The 24,224-nt window shown below is 44.1% G+C and overlaps 1 protein-coding gene across 1 annotated transcript in view; it reads right to left on the bottom strand.

Moving 5' to 3' along the window:
• LOC136627223 (uncharacterized) overlaps positions 1 to 23,459 on the bottom strand; it is a 74,859-nt gene extending 51,400 nt beyond the window's left edge. The window contains exons 1-9 of the mRNA XM_066602153.1: positions 23,348 to 23,459; positions 16,979 to 17,305; positions 16,566 to 16,757; positions 14,448 to 14,639; positions 12,898 to 13,089; positions 10,188 to 10,379; positions 7,533 to 7,724; positions 5,820 to 6,011; positions 3,437 to 3,628 (exon numbers count right to left, since the gene is read on the bottom strand). Of these exons, the coding sequence (XP_066458250.1) occupies positions 3,437 to 3,628; positions 5,820 to 6,011; positions 7,533 to 7,724; positions 10,188 to 10,379; positions 12,898 to 13,089; positions 14,448 to 14,639; positions 16,566 to 16,757; positions 16,979 to 17,305; positions 23,348 to 23,390 (1,714 nt within the window). The 5' untranslated portion in view covers positions 23,391 to 23,459. The remainder of the gene's footprint in view (positions 1 to 3,436; positions 3,629 to 5,819; positions 6,012 to 7,532; positions 7,725 to 10,187; positions 10,380 to 12,897; positions 13,090 to 14,447; positions 14,640 to 16,565; positions 16,758 to 16,978; positions 17,306 to 23,347) is intronic.
• Positions 23,460 to 24,224: the final 765 nt, after the last annotated feature.

The raw sequence follows: 24,224 nt of genomic DNA, 5'->3' as shown, positions 1-24,224 counted from the left end.
CCGTCTTTTTTCCGGGGTGAATAATCCCAGTTTTGGTGCCTCTCTGGGTATTCCAGCCCCGTCATTCCATGTATTAGTTTAGTTGCCCTTCTTTGAACCCCCTCCAGCACTGTAACATCTTTCCTGAGCACCGGTGACCAGAACTGTGCGCAGTATTCCATGTGGGGCCTGACAAGTGCCTTATATAGTCCATGTAATTAGAATGACTGGCAGCAATCCAAGGTATGGAAAAATACAAATGCGTTTATTTACCCCATAACAAACAAGCAACGTTTCGGTCAACAGACCTTCCTCAAGCTCAAGTAAGTGCCTTATATAGTGGGGGGATAATGTTCTCGCCCCTCGCCCCTATACCTCTTTTACTGCACCCCAAAACTTTATTAGCTTTTGCAGCAGCTGACTGGCGTTGGTTACTCCAGTTTAGTCTACAGTCCACTAGTACCCCCAGGTCTTTTCCCTAGCAGTACCATTTAGTGAATATTGGTGACATCCATTTCTCCTGCCCACGTGCAGAACCTTACATTTATCAACACTGAACTTCATTTGCCATTTTTCTGCCCAAGTCCCCGGCTTATCTCCGTCCGTTTGTAGCCGCACATTGTCCTCCGTTGTATTATTATATTGTATAATTTTGTGTCATCTGTAAATATTGATATTTTACTGTGCAGCCCCTCTATCAGGTCACTGATAAATATATTGAACAGAAGAAGGCCTAATACTGAATCCTGTGGCCCCCGCAAGCGACAGTGGCCCAATCAGAGTATGTACTATTTATTATCCCCCAAATGCTTTGTATATAGCTGAATGTAGTGAGCTCCCCCTATTGGTGGCTGTATATATCAGTATGTAGTGAGCTCCCCCTAGTGGTGGCTGTATATATATATGTATATAGTGAGCTCCCCGTAGTGGTGGCTGTATATATCTGTATGTAGTGAGCTCCCCCGTAGTGGTGGCTGTATATATCTGTATGTAGTGAGCAGTCCCTAGTGGTGACTATATATATCTGTATGTAGTGAGCTCCCCTAGTGGTGGCTGTTATATATAGCTGTATGTAGTGAGCTCCTCCTAGTGGTGGCTGTATATATCTGTTTGTAGTGAGCTCCCCCTAGTGGTGGCTGTATATATCTGTATGTAGTGAGCAGTCCCTAGTGGTGACTATATATATCTGTATTTAGTGAGCTCTCTAGTGGTGGCTGTTATATATAGCTGTATGTAGTGAGCTCCCCCTAGGGGTCGCTGTATATATCTGTATGTAGTGAGCTCCCCTAGTAATGTCTGTATATATCTGTATGTAGTGAGCTCCCCCTAGTGGTGGCCGTATATATCTGTATGTAGTGAGCACCCTCTAGTGGTGGCTGTATATATCTGTATGTAATAAGCAGTCCCTAGTGGTGACTATATATATCTGTATGTAGTGAGCTCCCCTAGTGGTGGCTGTTATATATAGCTGTATGTAGTGAGCTCCTCCTAGTGATGGCTGTATATATCTGTATGTAGTGAGCTCCCCCTAGGGGTGGCTGCATATATCTGTATATAGTGAGCTCCCAATAGTGGTGGCTGTATATATCTGTATGTAGTGAGCTCCCCCTAGTAATGTCTGTATATATTTGTATGTAGTGAGCTCACTCTAGTGGTGGCCATATATATCTGTATGTAGTGAGCACCCCGTAGTGGTGGCTGTATATATCTGTGTGTAGTGAGCTCCTCCTAGTGGTGGCTCTATATATCTGTATGTAGTGAGCTCCCCCTAGTGGCGGCTGTATGGTCTTTATAAATCTGTCTGTAGTGAGCTCCCACTAGTGTTGGCCATATATTTCTGTATGTAGTGAGCTCCCCCCAGTGGTGGCCGTATATATCTGTATGTAGTGAGCTACCTCTAGAGGTGGTTGTATATTTCTGTATACAGTGAGCTCCCCCTAGTGGTGGCTGTATATATATGTATGTAGTGAGCTCCTCCTAGTGATAGCTATATATTTCTGTATACAGTGAGCTCCCCCTAGTGGTGGCTGTATATATCTGTGTGTAGTGAGCTCCCACTAGTGTTGGCCATATATTTCTGTATGTAGTGAGCTCCCCCTAGTGATGTCTGTATATATCTGCATGTAGTGAGCTCCCTCTAGTGGTGGCTGTATATATCTGTGTGTAGTGAGCTCCTCCTACTGTGGCTCTATATATCTGTATGTAGTGAGTTCCCCCTAGTGGCGGCTGTATTGACTGTATATATCTGTCTGTAGTGAGCTCCCACTAGTGTTGGCCATATATTTCTGTATGTAGTGAGCTCCCTCTAGAGCTGGTTGTATATTTCTGTATACAGTGAGCTCCCCCTAGTGGGGGCTGTAGATATATGTATGTAGTGAGCTCCTCCTAGTCATAGCTATATATTTCTGTATACAGTGAGCTCCCCCTAGCGGTGGCTGTATATATCTGTGCGTAGTGAGCTCCCACTAGTGTTGGCCATATATTTCTGTATGTAGTGAGCTCCCCCTAGTGGTGTCTGTATATATCTGTATGTAGTGAGCTCCCTCTAGTGTTGGTGGCATATATCTGTATGTAGTGAGCTCCTCCTAGTGGTGGTAGTATATATCTGTATGTAGTGAGCTCCTCCTAGTGGTGGCTGTATATTTTTGTATGTAGTAAGCTCCCCCTAGTGGTGGCTGTATATATCTGTACGTAGTGAGCTCCCTATAGTGGTGGCTGTATATATATATATATATATATATATATATATATATATATATATATATATATATGTAGTGAGCTCCCCCTAGTGGTGGCTGTAATTATCTGTATGTAGTGAGCTCCCCCTAGTGGTGGCTGTATATATATGTATGTAGTGAGCTCCCCCTAGTAATGTCTGTATATATCTGTATGTAGTGAGCTCCCCCTAGTGGTGGCTGTATATATCTGTGTGTAGTGAGCTCCTCCTAGTGTTGGCTCTATATATGTGTATGTAGTGAGCTCCCCCTAGTGGTGGCTGTATAGATCTGTTTGCAGTGAGCTGTACCTTGTGGTGGCTGTATATATCTGTATGTAGTTGACTCCCCCTAGTGGCGGCTGTATTGGCTGTATATCTGTGTGTAGAGAGCTCCCACTAGTGTTGGCCATATATTTCTGTATGTAGTGAGCTCCCCTAGTGATGGCTGTATATATCTGTATGTAGTGAGCTCCCCCTAGTGGTGGCTGTATATATCTGTATGTAGTGAGCTTCCTCTAGTGGTGGATGTATATATCTGTATGTAGTGAGCTCCCTCTAGTGTTGGCGGCATATATCTGTATGTAGTGAGCTCCCCTAGTGGTGTCTGTATATATCTGTATGTAGTGAGCACCCTCTAGTGGTGGCTGTATATATATGCATGGATAATATACAGTACATAATAATGATGAACCAAAAAATTGCTGAATTATTCTGCAGAAAAAATACAAGAGCAGAACCCACCGACACAAGGGGTGTCGCCATCTGCTGGGGACAGGAGGAACTGCCCGGACTCCTCCCGACACTGCAGTGTGATATTCTTCTTCCTATATCCCATCTGACAGCAGACGACCACAGTACTCTTCACTAAGATCTCGGTGAAGTTCTTCGGGAAATCCACCGTATGCGTCCACGGAGAGGCTTTACGGCAAACACCTGGCAACAGAAAGATGTAATCAGTTGAGGGGGGAAGACGAGGCACAGAACACGGGAGGAAGGCATTTCTCTTTGACATGAATGCAGCAGCAGGAGCTCAAGGAGACAGATTCATTATAGAGTTCAATGGGAGCCGTGTACATCTGTATGAGCGCCTGCTACTGGTGGATGTATATGTTTTGTATGCAGTAAGCTCCCCCTAGTGGTGGCTGTATATATTTGTATGTAGTGAGCTCCCCCTAATGGTGGCTGTATATATCTGTATGTAGTGAGCTCACCCTAGTGGTGTCTGTATATATCTGAATGTAGTGAGCTCCCCCTAGTGTATATTTGCATGTAGTGAGCCCCCCCTAGTGTTGGCTGTATATTATCTGTATGTAGTGAGCTCCCCCTAGGGGTGTCTGCATATATCTGTATGTAGTGAGCTCACCCTAGTGGTGGCTGTATATATCTGTATGTAGTGAGCTCCCCCTAGTGGTGGCTGTATATATCTGTATGTAGTGAGCTCCCCCTAGTGGTGGCCGTAGATATCTGAATGCAGTGAGCTCTCCCTAGCAGTGGCTGTAAATATCTGTAGGTAGTGAGCTCCCCCTAGTGTTGGCTGTATATTATCTGTATGTAATGAGCTCCCCCTAGTGGTGTCTGCATATATCTGTATATAGTAAGTCCCCCTAGTGGTGGCTTTATATATCTGTACGCAGTGAGCTTCTCCTAGTTGTGGCTGTATATATCTGTATGTAGTGAGCTCCCCCTAGTGGTGGCCGTATATATCTGAATGCAGTGAGCTCTCCCTAGTGGTGGCTGTATATATCTGTGTGTATTGAGCTCCGCCTACTGGTGGCTGTATATATCTATATCCAGGGAGCTCTCCCTAGTGGTGGTTGTATATATGTGTATGTAATGAGCTCCCCCTAGTGGCGGCTCTATTGGCTGTATATATCTGTGTGTAGTGAGATCCAACTAGTGTTGGCAGTATATATGTGTATGTAGTCAGCTCCCCCTAGTGGTGGCTGTATTTATCTGTATGCAGTGAGCTCCCTTTAGTGGTGGCTATATATATCTGTGTGTAGTGAGCTACCCCTAGTGGTGGCTGTATTTATTTGTATGCAGTGAGATGCCTCTAGTGGTGGCTTTATATATCTGTATGTAGTGAGCAGTCCCTAGTCGTGGCTGTATATATCTGTATGTAGTGAGCTCCCCCTAGTGGTTGCTGTATATATATGTATGTAGTGATCTCCCATTAGTGGTGGCCATATGTATCTGTATGTAGTGAGCTCCCCTTAGTGGTTGCTGCATATATCTGCATGTAGTGAGCTCCCCCCAGTGGTTGCCATATGTATCGGTATGTAGTGAGCCCCCCCTAGTGGTGGCTTTATATATCTTTTTGTAGTGAACTCCCCCTAGTGGTGGCTGTATATATCTGTATGTAGTGACTTCCCCTAGTGGTGGCTGTATATATCTGTAGGTAGTGAACTCCCCCTAGTGGTGGCTGTATATATCTGTATGTAGTGAGCTCCCCCTAGTGGTGGCTGTATATATCTGTATGTAGTGAGCTCTCTCTGATGGTGGCTGTATATATCTGTATGCAGTGAACTCCCCCTAGTGGTTGCTGTATATATCTGTATGTAGTGAGCTCCCCCTAGAGGTGGCTGTATATATCTGTATGTAGTGAGCTCCCCCTAGTGGTGGCTGTATATTTCTGTATATCATGAGCTCCCCCTAGTGGTGGCTGTATATATCTGTATGTAGTGAGCTCCCCCTAGTGGTGGCTGTATATATCTGTATGTAGTAAGCTCCCCCTAGTGGTGGCTGTATATATCTGTATGTAGTGAGCTCCCCAGAGTAGTGGCTGTATATATCTGTATGTAGTGAGCTCCCTCTAGTGGTGGCTTTATATATCTGTATGTAGTGAGCTCCCCGTAGTGGTGGCTGTATATATCTGTATGTAGTGAGCTCCCTCTAGTGGTGGCTGTATATATCTGTATGTCATGAGCTCCCTCTAGTGGTGGCTGTATATATCTGTATGTCATGAGCTCCCCCTAGAGGTGGCTGTATATATCTGTATGTAGTGAGCTCCCCCTAGTGGTGGCTATGTATATATATCTGTATGGATAATATACAGTACATAATACTGATGAACCAAGAAATTGCTGAATTATTCTGCAGAAAAAAATACAAGAGCAGAACCCACCGACACAAGGGGTGTCGCCATCCGCTGGGGACAGGAGGAACTGCCCGGACTTCTCCCAACACTGCAGTCTGATATTCTTCTCCCTATATCCCGTCTGACAGGAGACGACCACAGAACTGTTCACTGAGATCTCTGTGAAGTACTTCGGGAAATCCACCATATGCGTCCACGGAGAGGTTTTACAGCAAACACCTGGCAACAGAAAGATGTAATCAGACGAGGGAGGAAGACGAGGCACAGAACACGGGAGGAAGGCATTTCTCTGTGACATGAATGTAGCAGTAGGAGCTCAAGGGGACAGATTCATTATGGAGTTCAATGGGAGCCGTGTACATCTGTATGAGCGCCTGCTAGTGGTGGCTGCATATATCTGTATGTAGTAAGCGCTACCTTGTGGTGAAAGTATATATCTTAATGTAGTGAGCTCCCCTTAGTTGTGGCTGTATATATCTTAATGTAGTAAGCTCCCCCCTAGTGGTGTCTGTATTGGCTGTATATAGCGGTGTGTAGTGAGCTCTCCCTAGTGGTTGCTGTATATATTTGTATGTAGTGAGCTCCTCCTAGTGGTGGCTGTTAATATCTGTATGTAGTAAGCTCTCCCTAGTGGTGGCTGTTTATATTTGTATGTAGTGAGCTCCTCCTAGTGGTGGCTGTATATATCTGTATGTAGTAAGCTCCCCCCAGTGGTGGCTCTCTTTATCTGTACGTAGTGAGCGCACCCTAGTGGTGGCTGTATATATCTGTATGTAGGGAGCTCCTCCTAGTTTTCGCTGTATATATCTATATGTAGTAAGCTCCCCCTAGTGGTGGCTGTATATATCTGTATGTAGTAAGCTTTCCCTAGTGGTGGATGTATATTTCTGTATATAATGAGCTCCCCCTAGTGGTGGCTATATATAACTGTATGTAGTGAGCTCCTCCTAGTGTTGGCTGTATGTCTGTATGTAGTGAGCTCCCTCTTGTAGTGGCTGTATATATCTGTATGCAGGGAGCTCTCCCTAGTGGTTGCTGTATATATCTGTATGTAGTGAGCTTCCCCTGGTGGTTTCTGTATATATCTGTTTGAAATGAGCTCCCCCTAGTGGTGGCCGTATATATCTGTACGTAGTGAGCTCCCCCTGGTGGTGACTGTATATATGTGTATGTAGTGGGCTCACTCTAGTGGTGGCTGTTTATATCTGTATGTAGTGAGCTCCCCCTAGTGGTGGCTGCATAGATCTCTATGTAGTGAGCTCCCCCTCGTGGTGGTTGTATATATCTGTATACAGTGAGCTCCTCCTAGTGGTGGCTGTATATATTTGTATGTAGTGAGCTCCCCCTAGTGCTGGCTGTTTATATCTGTGTGTAGTGAGCTCCCCCTATTGGTGGCTGTATATATCTGTATGTAGTGAGCTCCCCCTAGTGTTGGCTGTATATATCTGTATGTCATGAGCTCCCCCTAGAGGTGGCTGTATATATCTGTATGTAGTGAGCTCCCCCTAGTGGTGGCTATGTATATATCTGTATGTAGTGAGCATCCTCTAGTGGTGGCTATATATATATATATATATATATATATATATATATATATATATATATATATATATATATATATATATATATATATATATATATATATATATATATATATATGGATAATATACAGTACATAATAATGATGAACCAAAAAATTGCTGAATTATTCTGCAGAGAAAATACAAGAGCAGAACCCACCAACACAAGGGGTGTCGCCATCTGCTGGGGACAGGAGGAACTGCCCGGACTTCTCCCGACACTGCAGTGTGATATTCTTCTTCCTATATCCCATCTGACAGGAGACAACCACAGAACTGTTCACTGAGATCTCTGTGAAGTTCTCTGGGAAATCCACCATATGCGTCCACGGAGAGGCTTTACGGCAAACACCTGGCAACAGAAAGATGTAATCAGACGAGTGAGGAAGATGAGGCACAGAACACAGGAGGAAGGCACATTTTTCTCTCTGACATAAATGTAGGAGCAGGAGCTCAAGGGGACAGATTCATTATAGAGTTCAATTGGAGCCGTGTACGTCCGTATGAGCTCCCCCTAGTGGTGGCTGTATATATCTGTATGCAGTGAGCTCCTCCTAGTGGTGGCTGTGTATATCTGTATGTAGTGAACTCCCCCTAGTGGCGGCTGTATTGGCTGTATATATCTGTGTGTAGTGAGCTCCCACTAGTGTTGGCTGTATGTATCTATATGTAGGGAGCTCTCCGTAATGGTGGCTGTATATATCTGTGTGTAGTGAGCTCCTCCTAGTGGTGGCTGTATATATCTGTATGTAGTGAGCTACCACTAGTGTTGGCTGTATGTATCTATATGTAGGGAGCTCTCCGTAATGGTGGCTGTATATATCTGTATGTAGTGAGCTCCCCCTAGTGGTGGCTGTATATATCTGTATGCAGTGAGCTTCTCCTAGGGGTGGCTTTATATATCTGTTTGTAGTGAGCTCCCCCTAGTGGTGGCTGTATATTTCTGTATGTAGGTAGCTCCCCCTAGTGGTGGCTGTTAATATATTATGTAGTGAGCTCCCCCTAGTGGTGGCTGTATATATGTGTATGCAATGAGCTCTGCCTTGTGGTGGCTATATATATATATATATATATATATATTTATATCTGTATGCAGGGAGCTCTCCCTAGTGGTTGCTGTATATATCTGTATGTAGTGATCTCCCCCTAGTGATGGCTGCATTTGTCTGTATGCAATGAGCCCCCCTAGTGGTGACCGTATATATCTATATGTAGCGAGCTCCCCCTTGTGGTAGCTGTATATTTCTGTATATAGTGAGCTCACCCTAGTGGTGGCTGTATATATCTGTATATAGTGAGCTCTCCCTGGTGGTGTCTGTATACATTTGTATGTAGTGAGGTCCCTCTAGAGGTGGCTGTATATATCTGTATGTAGTGAGCTCCTCCTAGTGGTGGTTGTATAGATCTGCATGTAGTGAGCTCTCCCTAGTGGTTGCTTTATATATCTGTATGTAGTGAGCTCCCCCTAGTGGTGGCTATATATATCTGTATTCAATGAGTTCCACCTTGTGGTGGCTGTATATATCTGTATGTAGCGAGCTCCCCCTTGTGGTGGCTGTATATATCTGTATATAATGAGCTCACCCTAGTGGTGGCTGTATATATCTATATGTAGTGAGCTCCTCCTGATGGTGTCTGCATATATCTGTATGTAGTGTGCTCCCCCCAGTGGTGGCTGTCTAGATCTGTATCTAGTGAGCTCCCCCTAGTGGTGGCTGTATATATCTGTATGCAGGGAGCTCTCCCTAGTGGTTGCTGTATATATCTGTATGTAGTGAGCTCCTTCTAGTGGTGGCTGTATTTATCTGTATGCAGTGAGCGCCCCCTAGTGGTGGCTGTATATATCTGTAGGTAGGGAGCTGCCCCTAGTATTGGCTGTATATATCTGTATGTAGTGAGCTCCCCCTAGTTGTGGCTGTATATATCTGTATGTAGTGAGCTCCTCCTAGTGGCGGCTGTATATATCTGTATGTATTGAGCTCCCCCTAGTGGTAGCTGTATATATCTGTATATAGTGAGCTCCCCCTAGTGGTGGCTGTATTTTTCTGTATGTAGTGAGCTCCCCATAGTGGTAGCTGTATATATCTGTATGTAGTGTGCTCCCCCCAGTGGTGGCTGTCTAGATCTGTATCTAGTGAGCTCCCCCTAGTGGTGGCTGTATATATCTGCATGCAGGGAGCTCTCCCAAGTGGTTGCTGTATATATCTGTATGTAGTGAGCTCCTTCTAGTGGTGGCTGTATTTATCTGTATGCAGTGAGCACCCCCTAGTGGTGGCTGTATATATCTGTAGGCAGTGAGCTCCCCCTAGTATTGGCTGTATATATCTGTATGTAGTGAGCTCCCCCTAGTGGTGGCTGTATTTATCTGTATGTAGTGAGCTCCCCCTTTTGGTGGTTGTGTGTGTGTATGTATATATATATATATATATATATATATATATATATATATATTATATATTTATATATATATATATATATATATATATATATATATATATATATATATATATATATATATATATATATATATATATATATATATATATATATATATATATATATATATATATAGTGAGCTCCCCCTAGTGGTGGACGTATATATCTGTATATAGTGAGATCCCCCTAGTGCTGGCTGTATATACCTGTGTGTAGTGAGCTCCCCCTAGTGGTGGCTGTATATATCTGTATGTAGTGAGCTCCCCCTAGTGGTGGCTATATATATATATATCTGCATGGATAATATACAGTACATAATTCTGATGAACCAAAAAATTGCTGAATTATTCTGCAGAAAAAATACAAGAGCAGAACCCACCGACACAAGGGGTGTCGCCATCCGCTGGGGACAGGAGGAACTGCCCGGACTTCTCCCAACACTGCAGTGTGATATTCTTCTCCCTATATCCCTGCTGACAGGAGACGGCCACAGAACTCATCACTGAGATCTCTGTGAAGTACTTCGGGAAATCCACCATATGCGTCCACGGAGAGGCTTTACGGCAAACACCTGGCAAGAGAAAGATGTAATCAGACGAGGGAGGAAGACGAGGCGCAGAACACGGGAGGAAGGGATCTTTTTCTCTTTGACATATATGTAGGTGCAGGAGCTCAAGGAGACAGATTCATGATAGCATTCAGTGGGAGCTGTATACATCTGTATGAACTTCCTCTAGTGGTGGCTGTATATATCTGTATGTAATGAACTTCCTCTGGTAGTGTCTGTATATATCTGTATGTAGTGAGCTCCCTCTAGTGGTGACTGTATATATCTGTATGTAGTGAGCTCTCTCTAACGGTGGCTGTATATATCTGTATGTAGTGAGCTCCCTCTAGTGGTTGCTGCATATATCTGTGTGTGTTGTGAGCTCCCTCTAGTGGTGTCTGTATATTTCTGTATGTAGTGAGCTCCCTCTAGTGGTTGCTGCATATGTCTGTATGTAGTGAGCTCCCCTTAGTGGTGGCCATATGTATCGGTATGTAGTGAGCTCCCCCTAGTGGTGGCTTTATATATCTGTATGTAGTGAGCTTCCCCTAGTGGTGGGTGTATATATCTGTATGTAGTGAGCTACCCTAGTGCTGGCTGTATATATCTGTATGTAGTGAGCTCCCCCTAGTGGTGGCTGTATATATCTGTATGTAGTGAGCTTTCCCTAGTGGTGGCTTTATATATCTATATGTAGTGAGCTCCCCCTAGTGGTGGCTGTATATATGTGTATGTAGTGAGCTCCTCCTAGTGGTGGCTGTATATACACTACCGTTCAAAAGTTTGGGGTCACCCAAACAATTTTGTGTTTTCCATGAAAAGTCCCACTTATTCACCACCATGCGTTGTGAAATGAATAGACAATAGAACCAAGACATTGACAAGGTTAGAAATAATGATTTGTATGTGAAATAACATTGTTTTTACATCAAACTTTGCTTTCGTCAAAGAATCCTCCTTTTGCAGCAATTCCAGCATTGCACACCTTTGACATTCTAGCTGTTAATTTGTTGAGGTAAGCTTGAGAAATTGCACCCCCCGCTTCTAGAAGCATCTCCCACAAGTTGGATTGGTTGGATGGGCACTTCTGGTGTACAATACGGTCAAGCTGCTCCCACAACAGCTCAATGGGGTTCAGATCTGGTGACTGCGCTGGCCACTCCATTACCGATAGAATACCAGCTGCCTGCTTCTGCTGTAAATAGTTCTTGCACAATTTGGAGGTGTGTTTAGGGTCATTGTCCTGTTGTAGGATGAAATTGGTTCCAATCAAGCGCTGTCCACTGGGTATGGCATGGCATTGCAAAATGGAGTGATAGCCTTCCTTATTCAGAATCCCTTTTACCCTGTACAAATCTCCCACCTTACCAGCACCAAAGCAACCCCAGACCATCACATTACCTCCACCATGCTTAACAGATGGCGTCAGGCATTCTTCCAGCATCTTTTCATTTGTTCTGCGTCTCACAAACGTTCTTCTTTGTGATCCAAACACCTCAAACTTGGATTCATCCGTCCACAACACTTTTTTCCAGTCTTCCTCTGTCCAATGTCTTTGTTCTTTTGCCCATCTTAATCTTTTTCTTTTATTGGCCAGTCTCAGATATGGCTTTTTCTTTGCCACTCTGCCCTGAAGCCCAAAATCCCGCAGCCGCCTCTTCACTGTAGATGTTGACACTGGTGTTTTGCAGGTACTATTTAATGAAGATGCCAGTTGGGTACCTGTGAGGCGTCTGTTTCTCAAACTAGAGACTCTAATGTGCTTATCTTCTTGCTTAGTTGTGCAACGCGGCCTCCCACTTCTTTTTCTACTCTGGTTAGAGCCTGTTTGTGCTGTCCTCTGAAGGGAGTAGTACACACCGTTGTAGGAAATCTTCAATTTCTTAGCAATTTCTCGCATGGAATAGCCTTCATTTCTAAGAACAAGAATAGACTGTCGAGTTTCAGATGAGAGTTCTCTTTTTCTGGCCATTTTGAGCGTTTAATTGACCCCACAAATGTGATGCTCCAGAAACTCAATCTGCTCACAGGAAGGTCAGTTTTGTAGCTTCTGTAACGAGCTAGACTGTTTTCAGATGTGTGAACATGATTGCACAAGGGTTTTCTAATCATCAATTAGCCTTCTGAGCCAATGAGCAAACACATTGTACCATTAGAACACTGGAGTGATAGTTGCTGGAAATGGGCCTCTATTCACCTTTGTAGATATTGCACAAAAAACCAGACATTTGCAGCTAGAATAGTCATTTACCACATTAGCAATGTATAGAGTGCATTTGTTTAAAGTTAGGACTAGTTTAAAGTTATCTTCATTGAAAAGTACAGTGCTTTTCCTTCAAAAATAAGGACATTTCAATGTGACCCCAAACTTTTGAACGGTAGTGTATGTGTATGTAGTGAGCATCCTCTAGTGGTGGCTATATATATATATATATATATATATATATATATATATATATATGGATAATATACAGTACATAATAATGATGAACCAAGAAATTGCTGAATTATTCTGCAGAGAAAATACAAGACCATAACCCACCGACACAAGGGGTGTCGCCATCCGCTGGGGACAGGAGGAACTGCCCGGACTTCTCCCGACACTGCAGTGTGATATTCTTCTCCCTATATCCCGTCTGACAGGAGACGACCACAGAACTGTTCACTAAGATCTCCGTGAAGTTCTCCGGGAAATCCACCATATGCGTCCACGGAGAGGCTTTACGGCAAACACCTGGGAGGAGAAAGATGTAATCAGACGAGAGAGGAAGACGAGGCACAGAACACGGGAGGAAGGCATTTCTCTTTGACATGAATGTAGCAGCAGGAGCTCAAGGGGACAGATTCATTATAGAGGTCAATGGGAGCCGTGTACATCTGTATGAGCGCCTGCTAGTGGTGGCTGTATATATCTGTAAGTAGTGAGACCCCCCTAGTGGTGGCTGTATATATCTGTATGTACTGAGCTCCTCCTAGTGGTGGCTGTATATATCTGTATGTAGTGAACTCCGCCTAGTGGTGGCGGTATATATCTGTATGCAGTGAGCTCCCCCTAGTGATGGCTGTATATATCTGTATGTAGTGAGCTCCCCCTAGTGGTGGCGGTATATATCTGTATGTAGTGAACTCCGCCTAGTGGTGGCGGTATATATCTGTTTGCAGTGAGCTCCCCCTAGTGATGGCTGTATATATCTGTATGTAGTGAGCTCCCCCTAGTGGTGGCGGTATATATCTGTATGTAGTGAGCTCCCCCTAGTTGTGGCGGTATATATCTGTATGTAGTGAGCTCCCCCTAGTGATGGCTGTATATATCTGTATGTAGTGAGCTCTAACTTGTGGTGGCTGTATATATCTGTATGTAGTGAGCTACCCCTAGTGGTGGCTGTTTATATCTGTATGCAGGGAGCTCCTCCTAGTGGTGGCTGTATATATGAGCTCCCGCTAGTGGTGACTGTATATATCTGTATGTAGTGAGCTCCCCCTAGTGGTGGCTATATACATTTCTGTATGCAGTGACCCCCCCCCCCCACCTAGCGGTGGCTGTATATATCTGTATGTAGTGATCTCCCCCTAGTGGTGGCTGTATATATCTGTATGTAGAGAGCTCCACCTAGTGGTGGCTGTATATATCTGTATGCAGTGGATACATATATCTGTATGTGGTGAGCTTCCCCTAGTGGTGGCTGTATATATCTGTATGTAGTGAGCTCCCCCTAGTGGTGGCTGTATATATCTGTATGTAGTGAGCTCCCTCTTGTGGTGGCTATATATATCTGTATGTAGTGAGTTCCCTCTGATGGTGGCTGTATATATCTGTATGTAGTGAGTTCCCTCTGATGGTGGCTGTATATATCTGTATGTAGAGAGCTCCACCTAGTGGTGGCTGTATATATCTGTATGCAGTGGATACATATATCTGTATGTGGTGAGCTTCCCCTAGTGGTGGCTATATATATATATATATATATATATATATATATATATATATATATATATATATATATATATATATATATATATATGCATGGATAATATACAGTACATAAAAATTGCTGGATTATTCTGCAGAAAAAATACAAGAGCAGAACCCACCAACACAAGGGGTGTCGCCATCCGCTGGGGACAGGAGGAACTGCCCGGACTTCTCCCAACACTGCAGTCTGATATTCTTCTTCCTATATCCCGTCTGACAGGAGACGACCACAGAACTGTTCACTGAGATCTCTGTGAAGTACTTCGGGAAATCCACCATATGCATCCACGGAGAGGCTTTACGGCAAACACCTGGCAAGAGAAAGATGTAATCAGATGAGGGAGGAAGACGAGGCACAGAACACGGGAGGAAGGCATTTCTCTGTGACATGAATGTAGCAGCAGGAGCTCAAGGGGACAGATTCATTATGGAGTTCAATGGGAGCCGTGTACATCTGTATGAGCGCCTGCTAGTGGTGGCTGTATATATCTGTGTGTAGTGAGCTCCCCCTAGTGGTTGCTGTATACATCTGTATGTAGTGAGCTCCCCATAGTGGTGGCTGTATATATCTGTGTGTAGTGATCTCTACATTGTGGTGGCTGTATATATCAGTATGTAGTGAGCTCCCCCTAGTGGTGGCTGTATATATCAGTATGCAGCGAGCTCCCCCTAGTGGTGGCTGTATATATCTGTATGTAGTGAGTTTCCCCTTGTGGTGGCTGTATATATCTGTATGTAGTGAGCTCTACCTTGTGGAGGCTGTATATATCTGTATGTAGTGAGCTCTTTCTTGTGGTGGCTGTATATAGCTGTGTGTAGTGAGCTCTCCCTAGTGGTTGCTATATATATTTGTATGTAGTGAGCTCCTCCTAGTGGTGGCTGTATATATCTGTATGTAGTGAGCTCCCCTTAGTAGTGGCTGTATATATCTGTATGTAGTGAGCTCCCTCTAGTGGTGGTTGTATATATCTGTGTGTAGTGAGCTCCACCTTGTGGTGGCTGAATATATATGTATGTAGTGAGCTCCCCCTAGTGGTGGCTGTATTTATCTGTATGTATTGAGCTCCCCCTAGTGGTGGTTGTGTATAGCTGTATGTAGTGAGCTCTTTCTAGTGGTGGCTGTATATATCTGTATACAGTGAGCTCCTCCTTGTGGTGGCTGTATATATCTGTATGTAGTGAGCTCCCACTAGTGGTGACTATGTATATCTGTATGTAGTGAGCTCCTCCTAGTGGTGGCTGTATATATCTGTATGAAGTGAGCTCCAATTAGTGCTAACAGTATTTATGTGTATATAGTGAGCTTCCTCTAGTGGTTACTGAATATATTTGTATGCAGTGAGCTCCCCTTAATGGTGGCTGTATATATCTGTGTGTAATGAGCTCCCACTAGTGTTGGCTGTATATATCCTAGTGTTGGCTGTATATATCTGTATGTAGTGAGCTCCCCCTAGTGGTGGCTGTATATATCTGTATGTAGTGAGCTCCCCCTAGTAGTGGCTGTAAATATCTGTATGTAGTGAGCTCCCACTAGTGTTGGCTGTATATATCCTAGTGTTGGCTGTATATATCTGTATGTAGTGAGCTCCCGCTAGTGGTGGCTGTGTATAGCTTAATGTAGTGAGCTCCCCCTAGTGGTGGCTGTATATACCTGTATTCAGTGAGCTCCTCCTAGTGGTGGCTGTATATATCTGTTTGTAATGAGCTCCCCTTAGTGGTGGCTGTATATATCTGCATACAGTGAGTTCCCTCTAGTGGGTACTATATATATATTTGTATGCAGTGAGCTCCCCCTAGTGGTGGCTGCAGGCTGCCTGAATTTTTATTGTATTTACCCCTTTTTTACTATAAGTTGTCAGTTAAATAATATAGCTGCGCTCCACACATTGTGTAATTAGGGGGGTTTAGTTATACAATCACAGGTGTACATACCATAGAGACAAACTATGCTGCAGCTATAGGGCCCATGGAGTGATGAGGCATGGCGATGCTTGCTACTAACCCTATTTCTACTGGCTGGGTGGAGCCAATGCAGGACTACATTCTCCAGAGGGGGTTTGGATCACCTAGAGGGCCGTGAAATGGGTGGGGGAAGTTTAGTTGTATGAATGCAGGCTGCAGTGTAAAGCATGGAGGTCTTTTTTCAGGGTGTTAATTGTAGATCTGCACTATGAGAATGTGGTAAAAAGGCTTAAAATACCAAAAAAATAATAATAAAGTTCTTGAGGCGCCCTCACCGACACAATAATCACTATGACTCCGCGGGGACAGGACGAACTCCCCGGACTTCTCTCTACACTGCAGCATGATATTCTTCTTCTTGTACCGCCCCTGGCAGGGCACCTCCACCACTCTGGAAACCTCAAGCTCTGTGAATGTCGATGGGAAATCCACGATATCCGTCCATGGATTGGTCACCTGACAGGCGCCTGGAGCAAAGGAGGAAAGTACAGATGAGGTCAGCAGCATTGGAAGGAGGATCTGCCTGATCACTTTTACTGTTCACAGGGATCCGGTTGTTGATCTAATTATCATATTACCAACAATCCTTTGCAGCTCAGACATCTCCTCCTTGTTAATAGATGGGGAGCTGCTGCACAGTAATCTCGGCTCTGTGATAGGGTTACATAGTGATCCCCGCCGCGCTCACCTGGCAGGACTGTCACCGTCACCATGTGCATGTTGTCCCTCGCATTTCTCTCTATCCCGCAGTAATAGATGTCGGCATCGGAGTATCTCACGTCCTTTATCGTTACAGTGAAGCTTCGAGAGTACGGATTGTCCTTGATGATTAATCTTCCACTGGGGTCTTCTTTACTGCCGTCTGTCTTTATCTGCACAGTACAATATCTGGAGCTCTCCCCTTTACACCAGTATTTAATGTAATGCTGAAATCCGTCATCATACACACAGCGCACGGTCAGGCGGCCCCCGACGCGGACTGACACTCTACTGGGGCCAGTCAGACACCAAATACCTATAATGCAACAGAACAAAGTCATATACCAGGTTATATCAAATGATAATGAAATAACTCTGTTGACCCCACCCACTAGTGATAATGAAGTGACTCTACTAACCCCACCCACTTTAAATGTGAGGTGGCTATGCTAACCACACCCACTAGTGATAATAAGAAGACTCTGCTGACCGCACTGCCTACTGATAATGAGATGACTCTGCCGACTTCACTCACTAGTTGTTACGATCAGGTGGAGGTTTATAGTCTCTTGTTGCAATAAGTGCGGGGCGATAGCGTGGTCAGAGAAAGCTCAGAGCTTAGTACATGGGTAGTATTGGTTCTGGTACAATAAGAGCAGTCAAGTAGCGTAGTCAGGGAGAAGCCAGAGGTCAGTTCACAGAAACAGCAAGTGTAGTGAGAGGAGTTGGTAGCGGAGCTTGACTAAGGGGCTGAGAGCACACTAATCTCACAAGGGAAGGAGGTACAAGGCCAGGCTTAAATATTGAGTCCAGTCAAGGAACAGGGTGGAGCCAATAACACAAACAGGAACGGGGTAAGGAGCAAGGACAGGATTCAGCAAAGGAGCTATCCAGAGTGCTTGAATAGCCCAGCAGGGAGAGGCACCGCCAGGAGTACAGGAGCTTCTGGGTCAGAGTCCTGACACTAGTAATAAGGAGACAACTCTGCTGATCCCACCCACTAATGATAATGATAGGCATTTGTTTACCCCACCCACTTTGATAATGAGATGACTCTGCTGACCCCACCCACTGACAATAATGCAATAACCCTCTGACTAATGTTAATGAGATTACTGACCTCACACTCTATTTATGAGGTGACTCTGCTGACACCGCCCACTAATGATAATGAGGTGACTCCGCTGACCCCTCCCTTCCTTGTATCAATGAGATGACTCTTCTGAGCCCACCCACAAGTGATAATGAAAGGACTTATCTGACCCAAATATAAGCTTGCAATAAACGTTGTTGGTGCCATTTCCGCATCATTTGCTGTTTATGTGCAATAATCTAATGACGCAGTCTCACACACCCGCTAGTATTTACATTTTTAACCCTCTTCTGGAAAGCTAACATGTGAAATGGTTGGGCAGGAAATGCCATTCTATTGTGTGCCCTCTAGTGGCCAGTGCAAAAACTGCAAGATTTCTAAATAGTCTTCCAAAAAAAATTCCCCCAAATTTGTGGATAATAGCAGGATGTAATAAGGTCCCATTTCCTGGTAATTTCCCCATAACAGCTGCTGAGATTTGTGGAGAACTCAACTAAAGGTAAGCTGAAAAATTCTCCTGTAATAGAACGCCATAAAAGGCCTGAGTGCGCATACTCCCAGCCTACAATGTGCGCATGTGTTATACACAGAATGGGCACCGCTATGGGTACCTCGTATGGCCCAGACATTCACCCGATGCACACAATATGTTTGAACCAACAAACAGCATTTATGCTTAGCCTGTTTTATATAGATTTGTCACTTGTGATCTCTCATCAGGATGGCTTGAGAATGGGCACTGCTGTGGGGTTCTATCCCGCCCCTGCACCCAGGTGAAGCGAGTCTGTAGGCACAGTAGATCTGAGTATCTGTATTTTGCACCTATCTTATAGCAGATATTCTAGTGTTGGGGATAAGTTCAGTTGTATAGTTTCCATAGAGAAATTATATGAAAGTCAATTGCAGGTTGAGCAGAGAGCAGCCGCCTGACATCAAATGTACAAAGAGGAATATTCTGACTATTAAAGGGGTTGCCAGTCCCAATTAACATTTTAGAATTAGAGTCAAAAGGGTTAAAGGAGATGTCCCGCGCCGAAACGGGTTTTTTTTTTTTTAACCCCCCCCCCCGTTCGGCGCGAGACAACCCCGATGCAGGGGTTAAAAAAACCACCCGCACAGCGCTTACCTGAATCCCGGCGGTCCGGTGACTTCAATACTTACCGCTGAAGATGGCCGCCGGGATCTTCTACCTTCGTGGACCGCAGCTCTTCTGTGCGGTCCACTGCCGATTCCAGCCTCCTGATTGGCTGGAATCGGCACGTGACGGGGCGGAGCTACACGGAGCCGCTCTCTGGCACGAGCGGCTCCATAGAAGAAAGCTGAAGACCCGGACTGCGCAAGCGCGGCTAATTTGGCCATCGGAGGCCAAAAATTAGTCGGCTCCATGGAGACGAGGACGCCAGCAACGGAGCAGGTAAGTATAAAACTTCTTATAACTTCTGTATGGCTCATAATTAATGCACAATGTACATTACAAAGTGCATTATTATGGCCATACAGAAGTGTATAGACCCACTTGCTGCCTCGGGACATCTCCTTTAACACAATAAAACAAATGGTACTTACCCTCTTCGGCCCCGGAGACCCAGCTCTACAGACGGGCGATTCTCCTGGTTTCTGTTGACAGCATAAGTCAGGTGACTGCTGCCTGCCAATCAGAGTCCAGAGCATCACTTTGGGCAAACCATTCTTATAGCATTAGCGCTCACATCCCAGACGCCATCATGCTAGGAGTTCCGATTAGTGTCCCTGTGGCCTCAGATTGGCAGGCAATGGCCACCTGACTTCCGCTGTCAATAGAGACCATGAGATCAATGAGCTGCAGTGCTGAGGAGGGTAAGTACCTTTTCATTATTGTTTCATCATTGGCTCTCATTTTAAAACGTTAATTTGTAACCCGACAACCACTTTAGCCCTTTAAGAATGCAGACTTTTCTTTTTCAGTTTTTCCTCCCCATTTTCAAGAAAATTATAACTCTTATTTATCCATCGCCGACGCTGCTTGTTGATTTTTGCCGGCCGTTGCATCTTTCAATGATACTATATAATCTATATATATAAAGACGAAAGCCCTCACTGACTGACTCACTCACTGATTGACTCACTGACTGACTGTTCTCCAACTTCCCGATGTCGTAGAAGCATGAATTTTGGCACAAGCATAGATTATCTCCAAAATAGGAAAAGTAATTGGGTCCCCACTCGATTATTCTATTCTAGCGCAAAAGAATTAGCGTCGAAATTTAACGTACATAATCTAAATCTCTCACTTCCCAATGTCACAGAAACTTAAAATTTGGCACGGGCATTGAATATGTCATTAATAGGAAAAGTTAATAGGTCCCAACTCGATTATTCAATTCTATGCGCAAAAGAATTTGCGTCCAAATTTTACGTACGGAATCTAATTCTCTCACTTCCCGGTGTAATAGAAACTCGAAATTTGGCACAAGCATTGATTATGTCATAAATAGGAAAAGCTAATGGGTCCCAACTTGATTATTTAATTCTATCCGCAAAAGAATTAGCGTCCAAATTTTACGCACGGAATGTAATTTTCTCACTTTCCGGTGTAATAGAAACGTGAAATTTGGCACGAGCATTGATTATGTCATAAATAGGAAAAGCTAATGGGTTCCAACTCGATTATTCAATTCTATGCGCAAAAGAATTAGCGTCCAAATCTTACGTACGGAATCTAATTTTTTTCACTTTCTGGTGTCACAGAAAAGGGAAATTTGTCACGAGCATTGATTGTGTCATAAATAGGAAAATTTAATGGGTCTCAACTCGATTATTCAATTCTATGTGCAAAAGAATTAGCGTCCAAATTTTACGTATGGAATCTAATTCTCTCACTTCCTGATGTCATTTTATATAAAGGAAACGTCGCATGGTTGCCTCCATGTGGTGTTTCCTGGGTAACGCAGAGAATTATGAAAAATGGTGAACATATGTTTTTCCTCAGTATCTCTAAAGTAACCACGACTTCATAAGATTTTCTGTGTGAACACCAGATAAACACCAGTACCAAATTAACTCGGGCGAAGCCGGGTATATCAGCTAGTGTAACATATAATGCACTAAAAAGCTTATAAAAATTTTTAAGTGGGGTGAAATGGGAAAAATGCAATTTCGGCATGTTCTTGGGCCATAGTTACCGATTAGTCCACAAAAAGTGATGAACACCACACTTGGGGCAAAGCTAGGACAAAGCATTGAGTACGTGGGTCCGGGCGCTCAGTCCTGACTGTGGGAGCTGTTCCAATGTCCTCCTCATTCTCCCCAGCCTCGGACCCATCACACTCCATACCAGTGACCTCAGTCATGGCAGCTGCTGGGGTGCAGAACCCGTTTTCTTACTATTAGCATGAATTCACACACAGCAGACTTTAATCAGAAATATCTGTGACTTTCCTTTTTCTCTCAGTGAAACTTGCAAAAATCCAAGTGATTCCTACAAAACAACCCAATTCAGATGTAGAGAACTAATTCACATTCGCATGTATGGTCCCGAAATCTGCTGTGTGTAAATGTAGCCTTAAGGGGGCTGTGATCATCCAAGTCTCTTTACAGAGGTTCTTCAAAACAATGACCATCTAAATCAATTCCTGAAAGTCCGCCCACATCTGGGTCACCTGCAGCTGCCGTCTCCTCCTGGCAGCCGTTAATATGTATCCAGATTCCAGGGAGAGAACTAGTTAGGAAGAGGTGATTAGGCAAATTTTACTAACCATATGACTTATCCCCCCTGCAGTTTAGGAGGAGCTCTGCAGCGAAAGAACATCACAGTTTAGGACAACGGCTATCGCTTCGGTTCTATCACAGCTACTGTCACACTTTTAATGTCATTTTAAAGCTAAGATTCTTGCATAAATCTTTGTTCACCTTATCATCTTTCCCTCATCAATCAGAAAGCATATTTGCTCTCCGATTGTCACATATGGGCTTTTCCCCCCAAAAGTATTGAAATAATGAGGACTTGCTCATTTAACCATTACTTTACACTGTTTAACCCCACAGGTGCTGCAGTCATTGCTGAACGTGGTATCTAAATGATTTTGCAAAAAATAATCAAAAACTTTCCTCCCCTCACATGAGGCCTTAAATATTGAAATAATAAAAAACACAAAAAAACTACACCTAATTGGTATTACCACATCCATAACAACCGAAATATAAAATATCATCCATCCAGCACGGTAAATTCCTTTGTAGAAATCGTTAACAAAATGCCAAAATAGCCATCTTTTGATTCTTCGTCTTCTGGTGTTGGCCGTGTGCTATAAACATTGTTACCTTTAGTCTAAGTCAGTGCGGTTATCACAACAAAGTTATAGAACTTTTATTGCTTTACTACTTTTGTACAATGTAACAATTCTTGATTACAAATTACGTTTTGCGCGGCGCCACATTCCAGGATCAGAGCACTTCTGTTTTTCAGTTGACTGAGCCGCATCAGGCCTGCAAAATGGCATCAGTAAAAGCGGAGTCTTAGAATGCAGCGATGCGCTCTGCTGGTTTCTTTAAATACAAATATTGTGCAGAAGTAGTAAAACTCTCTATAAACTTGGTGTCGCAGTAATCAGATAAAGTTATCAGGTTCTTCTTACTGAATGGTGAACGCTTCAAAACAAAACCCAAAAACAATGATGTAATAAAAGTTCCACAACCCATTATAAGTACCTCAGAGTAAGGCCAGTAAAATGTTCTGGTCCTCATACGGTCAGCGACTGATGGATGACCTTTTCATTGCGACAATGAAAACTGCGTGATCCTTAAGACCCAAAAAGCTGGTAACTAAGGGGTTAAGCTGGCCATCCATTTGGGACATGTTGGTGGGATGGTTTGTACGAATCATCCCACAGCAGGCCGGTATCTCGAATGTGTGGCCAGATTTAAGGGTTGGAACATTCTGCTTGATTACAATCCCAATGCCCCACCTGCCGCCATCGGATCGCGGCTGCAGGCTGTTGGGTTGCCGACCGGCAGCTCGCAGCAGGCAATTATTTTTTACTGACCATTAATTGCTGGTTAAAAAATAACTACCAGCCGGTGGCAACCTGCTGCCCCTCTGACGTCTGGTAGATGTGTGCCTCACATTCTTAAGTCAGGACTTTCCAGCTGTTGGAACCCACTGATAGACTTAAGATGTCAACCAGTCATATCCTGGAGAAGTCACTACAGAGAAGCTGCCGACAAGATCCCAGAACACCGGGAGGAATAATGAAGCTGATTACTCGTTACACAGTTAGTTCCACTCACCTCTTCCAAGGAGCAGCCCCCACAGCAGGACGAGGACCCCCATCACAGCAGCGGTCAGCTCTCACCCAGCTTCTCCACTCGGAGGGTCAGTCGCAGAAACTGTGTCACCAGAAACTAAAAGTGATTCAATTTGTTTAATTTTAGAACGTGAAGTCCCCCCTCCCCCCACAGAGAATTTATATTTAACTCACTTTTATGTCCTCTTTTGCAATAATAAATAAGTGACTGAGGAAAAACGCCCAATAGAGCCGAGTCTATGACATAAGACCGACCCCGGGACCATCGGTGACCACGCTGCATCTGGGGCTCTTCAGATGACCTTACACATTCAATGGTTGTTGGTCAAACACTCGTTTAGCCGAGCCCCTTAACCACTTTGTGACACACATATAACTATTCATGTGCCAACTGTGCCATGCGGCACATGCTGTGTATAGAGCGGGCTCGGGAGTGGAACCCGCTCCAAACACAGTGGGTATTTGCCGATCAGAGCTGTTAACTCTTTAAGTATTTGGGTTAAATGTCCTAATTGCTCCCCCTTCCCCCCTGCGGTAAGAATCCATGGGGTTCTGTCCAGATGTTATGGCAGCCTGGGGACTTTTGAAGATCACCAAGACTACTGCAGTGGCCCAGAGTTAAAAGGGCCGCTCCATAAGTATGAATGTGTTTGTCTTGTGCCTATGTGTTGTCAGTGTCTTCTACAGTATGTGAGTGAATTTGATGTGTATTGGGCCTCTGCAGCACTGAATGGGTTACTGTCTGGGTTATGTCTGAAAAATGTATCTTGTAGTGTGTCATGTGATCATGTTTTTTATATATGTGATTGCAAGGTGTAGTGCAAGAGATTTTCTGCTTGAGAGAGTCAAAGAGCAGTCTT

Source organism: Eleutherodactylus coqui, chromosome 5, assembly GCF_035609145.1.
Source record: "Eleutherodactylus coqui strain aEleCoq1 chromosome 5, aEleCoq1.hap1, whole genome shotgun sequence".
NCBI lineage: Eukaryota > Metazoa > Chordata > Amphibia > Anura > Eleutherodactylidae > Eleutherodactylus > Eleutherodactylus coqui.
Note: the sequence above shows the minus strand (reverse complement) of the source record. Positions and strands in the feature narration are given on the sequence as shown.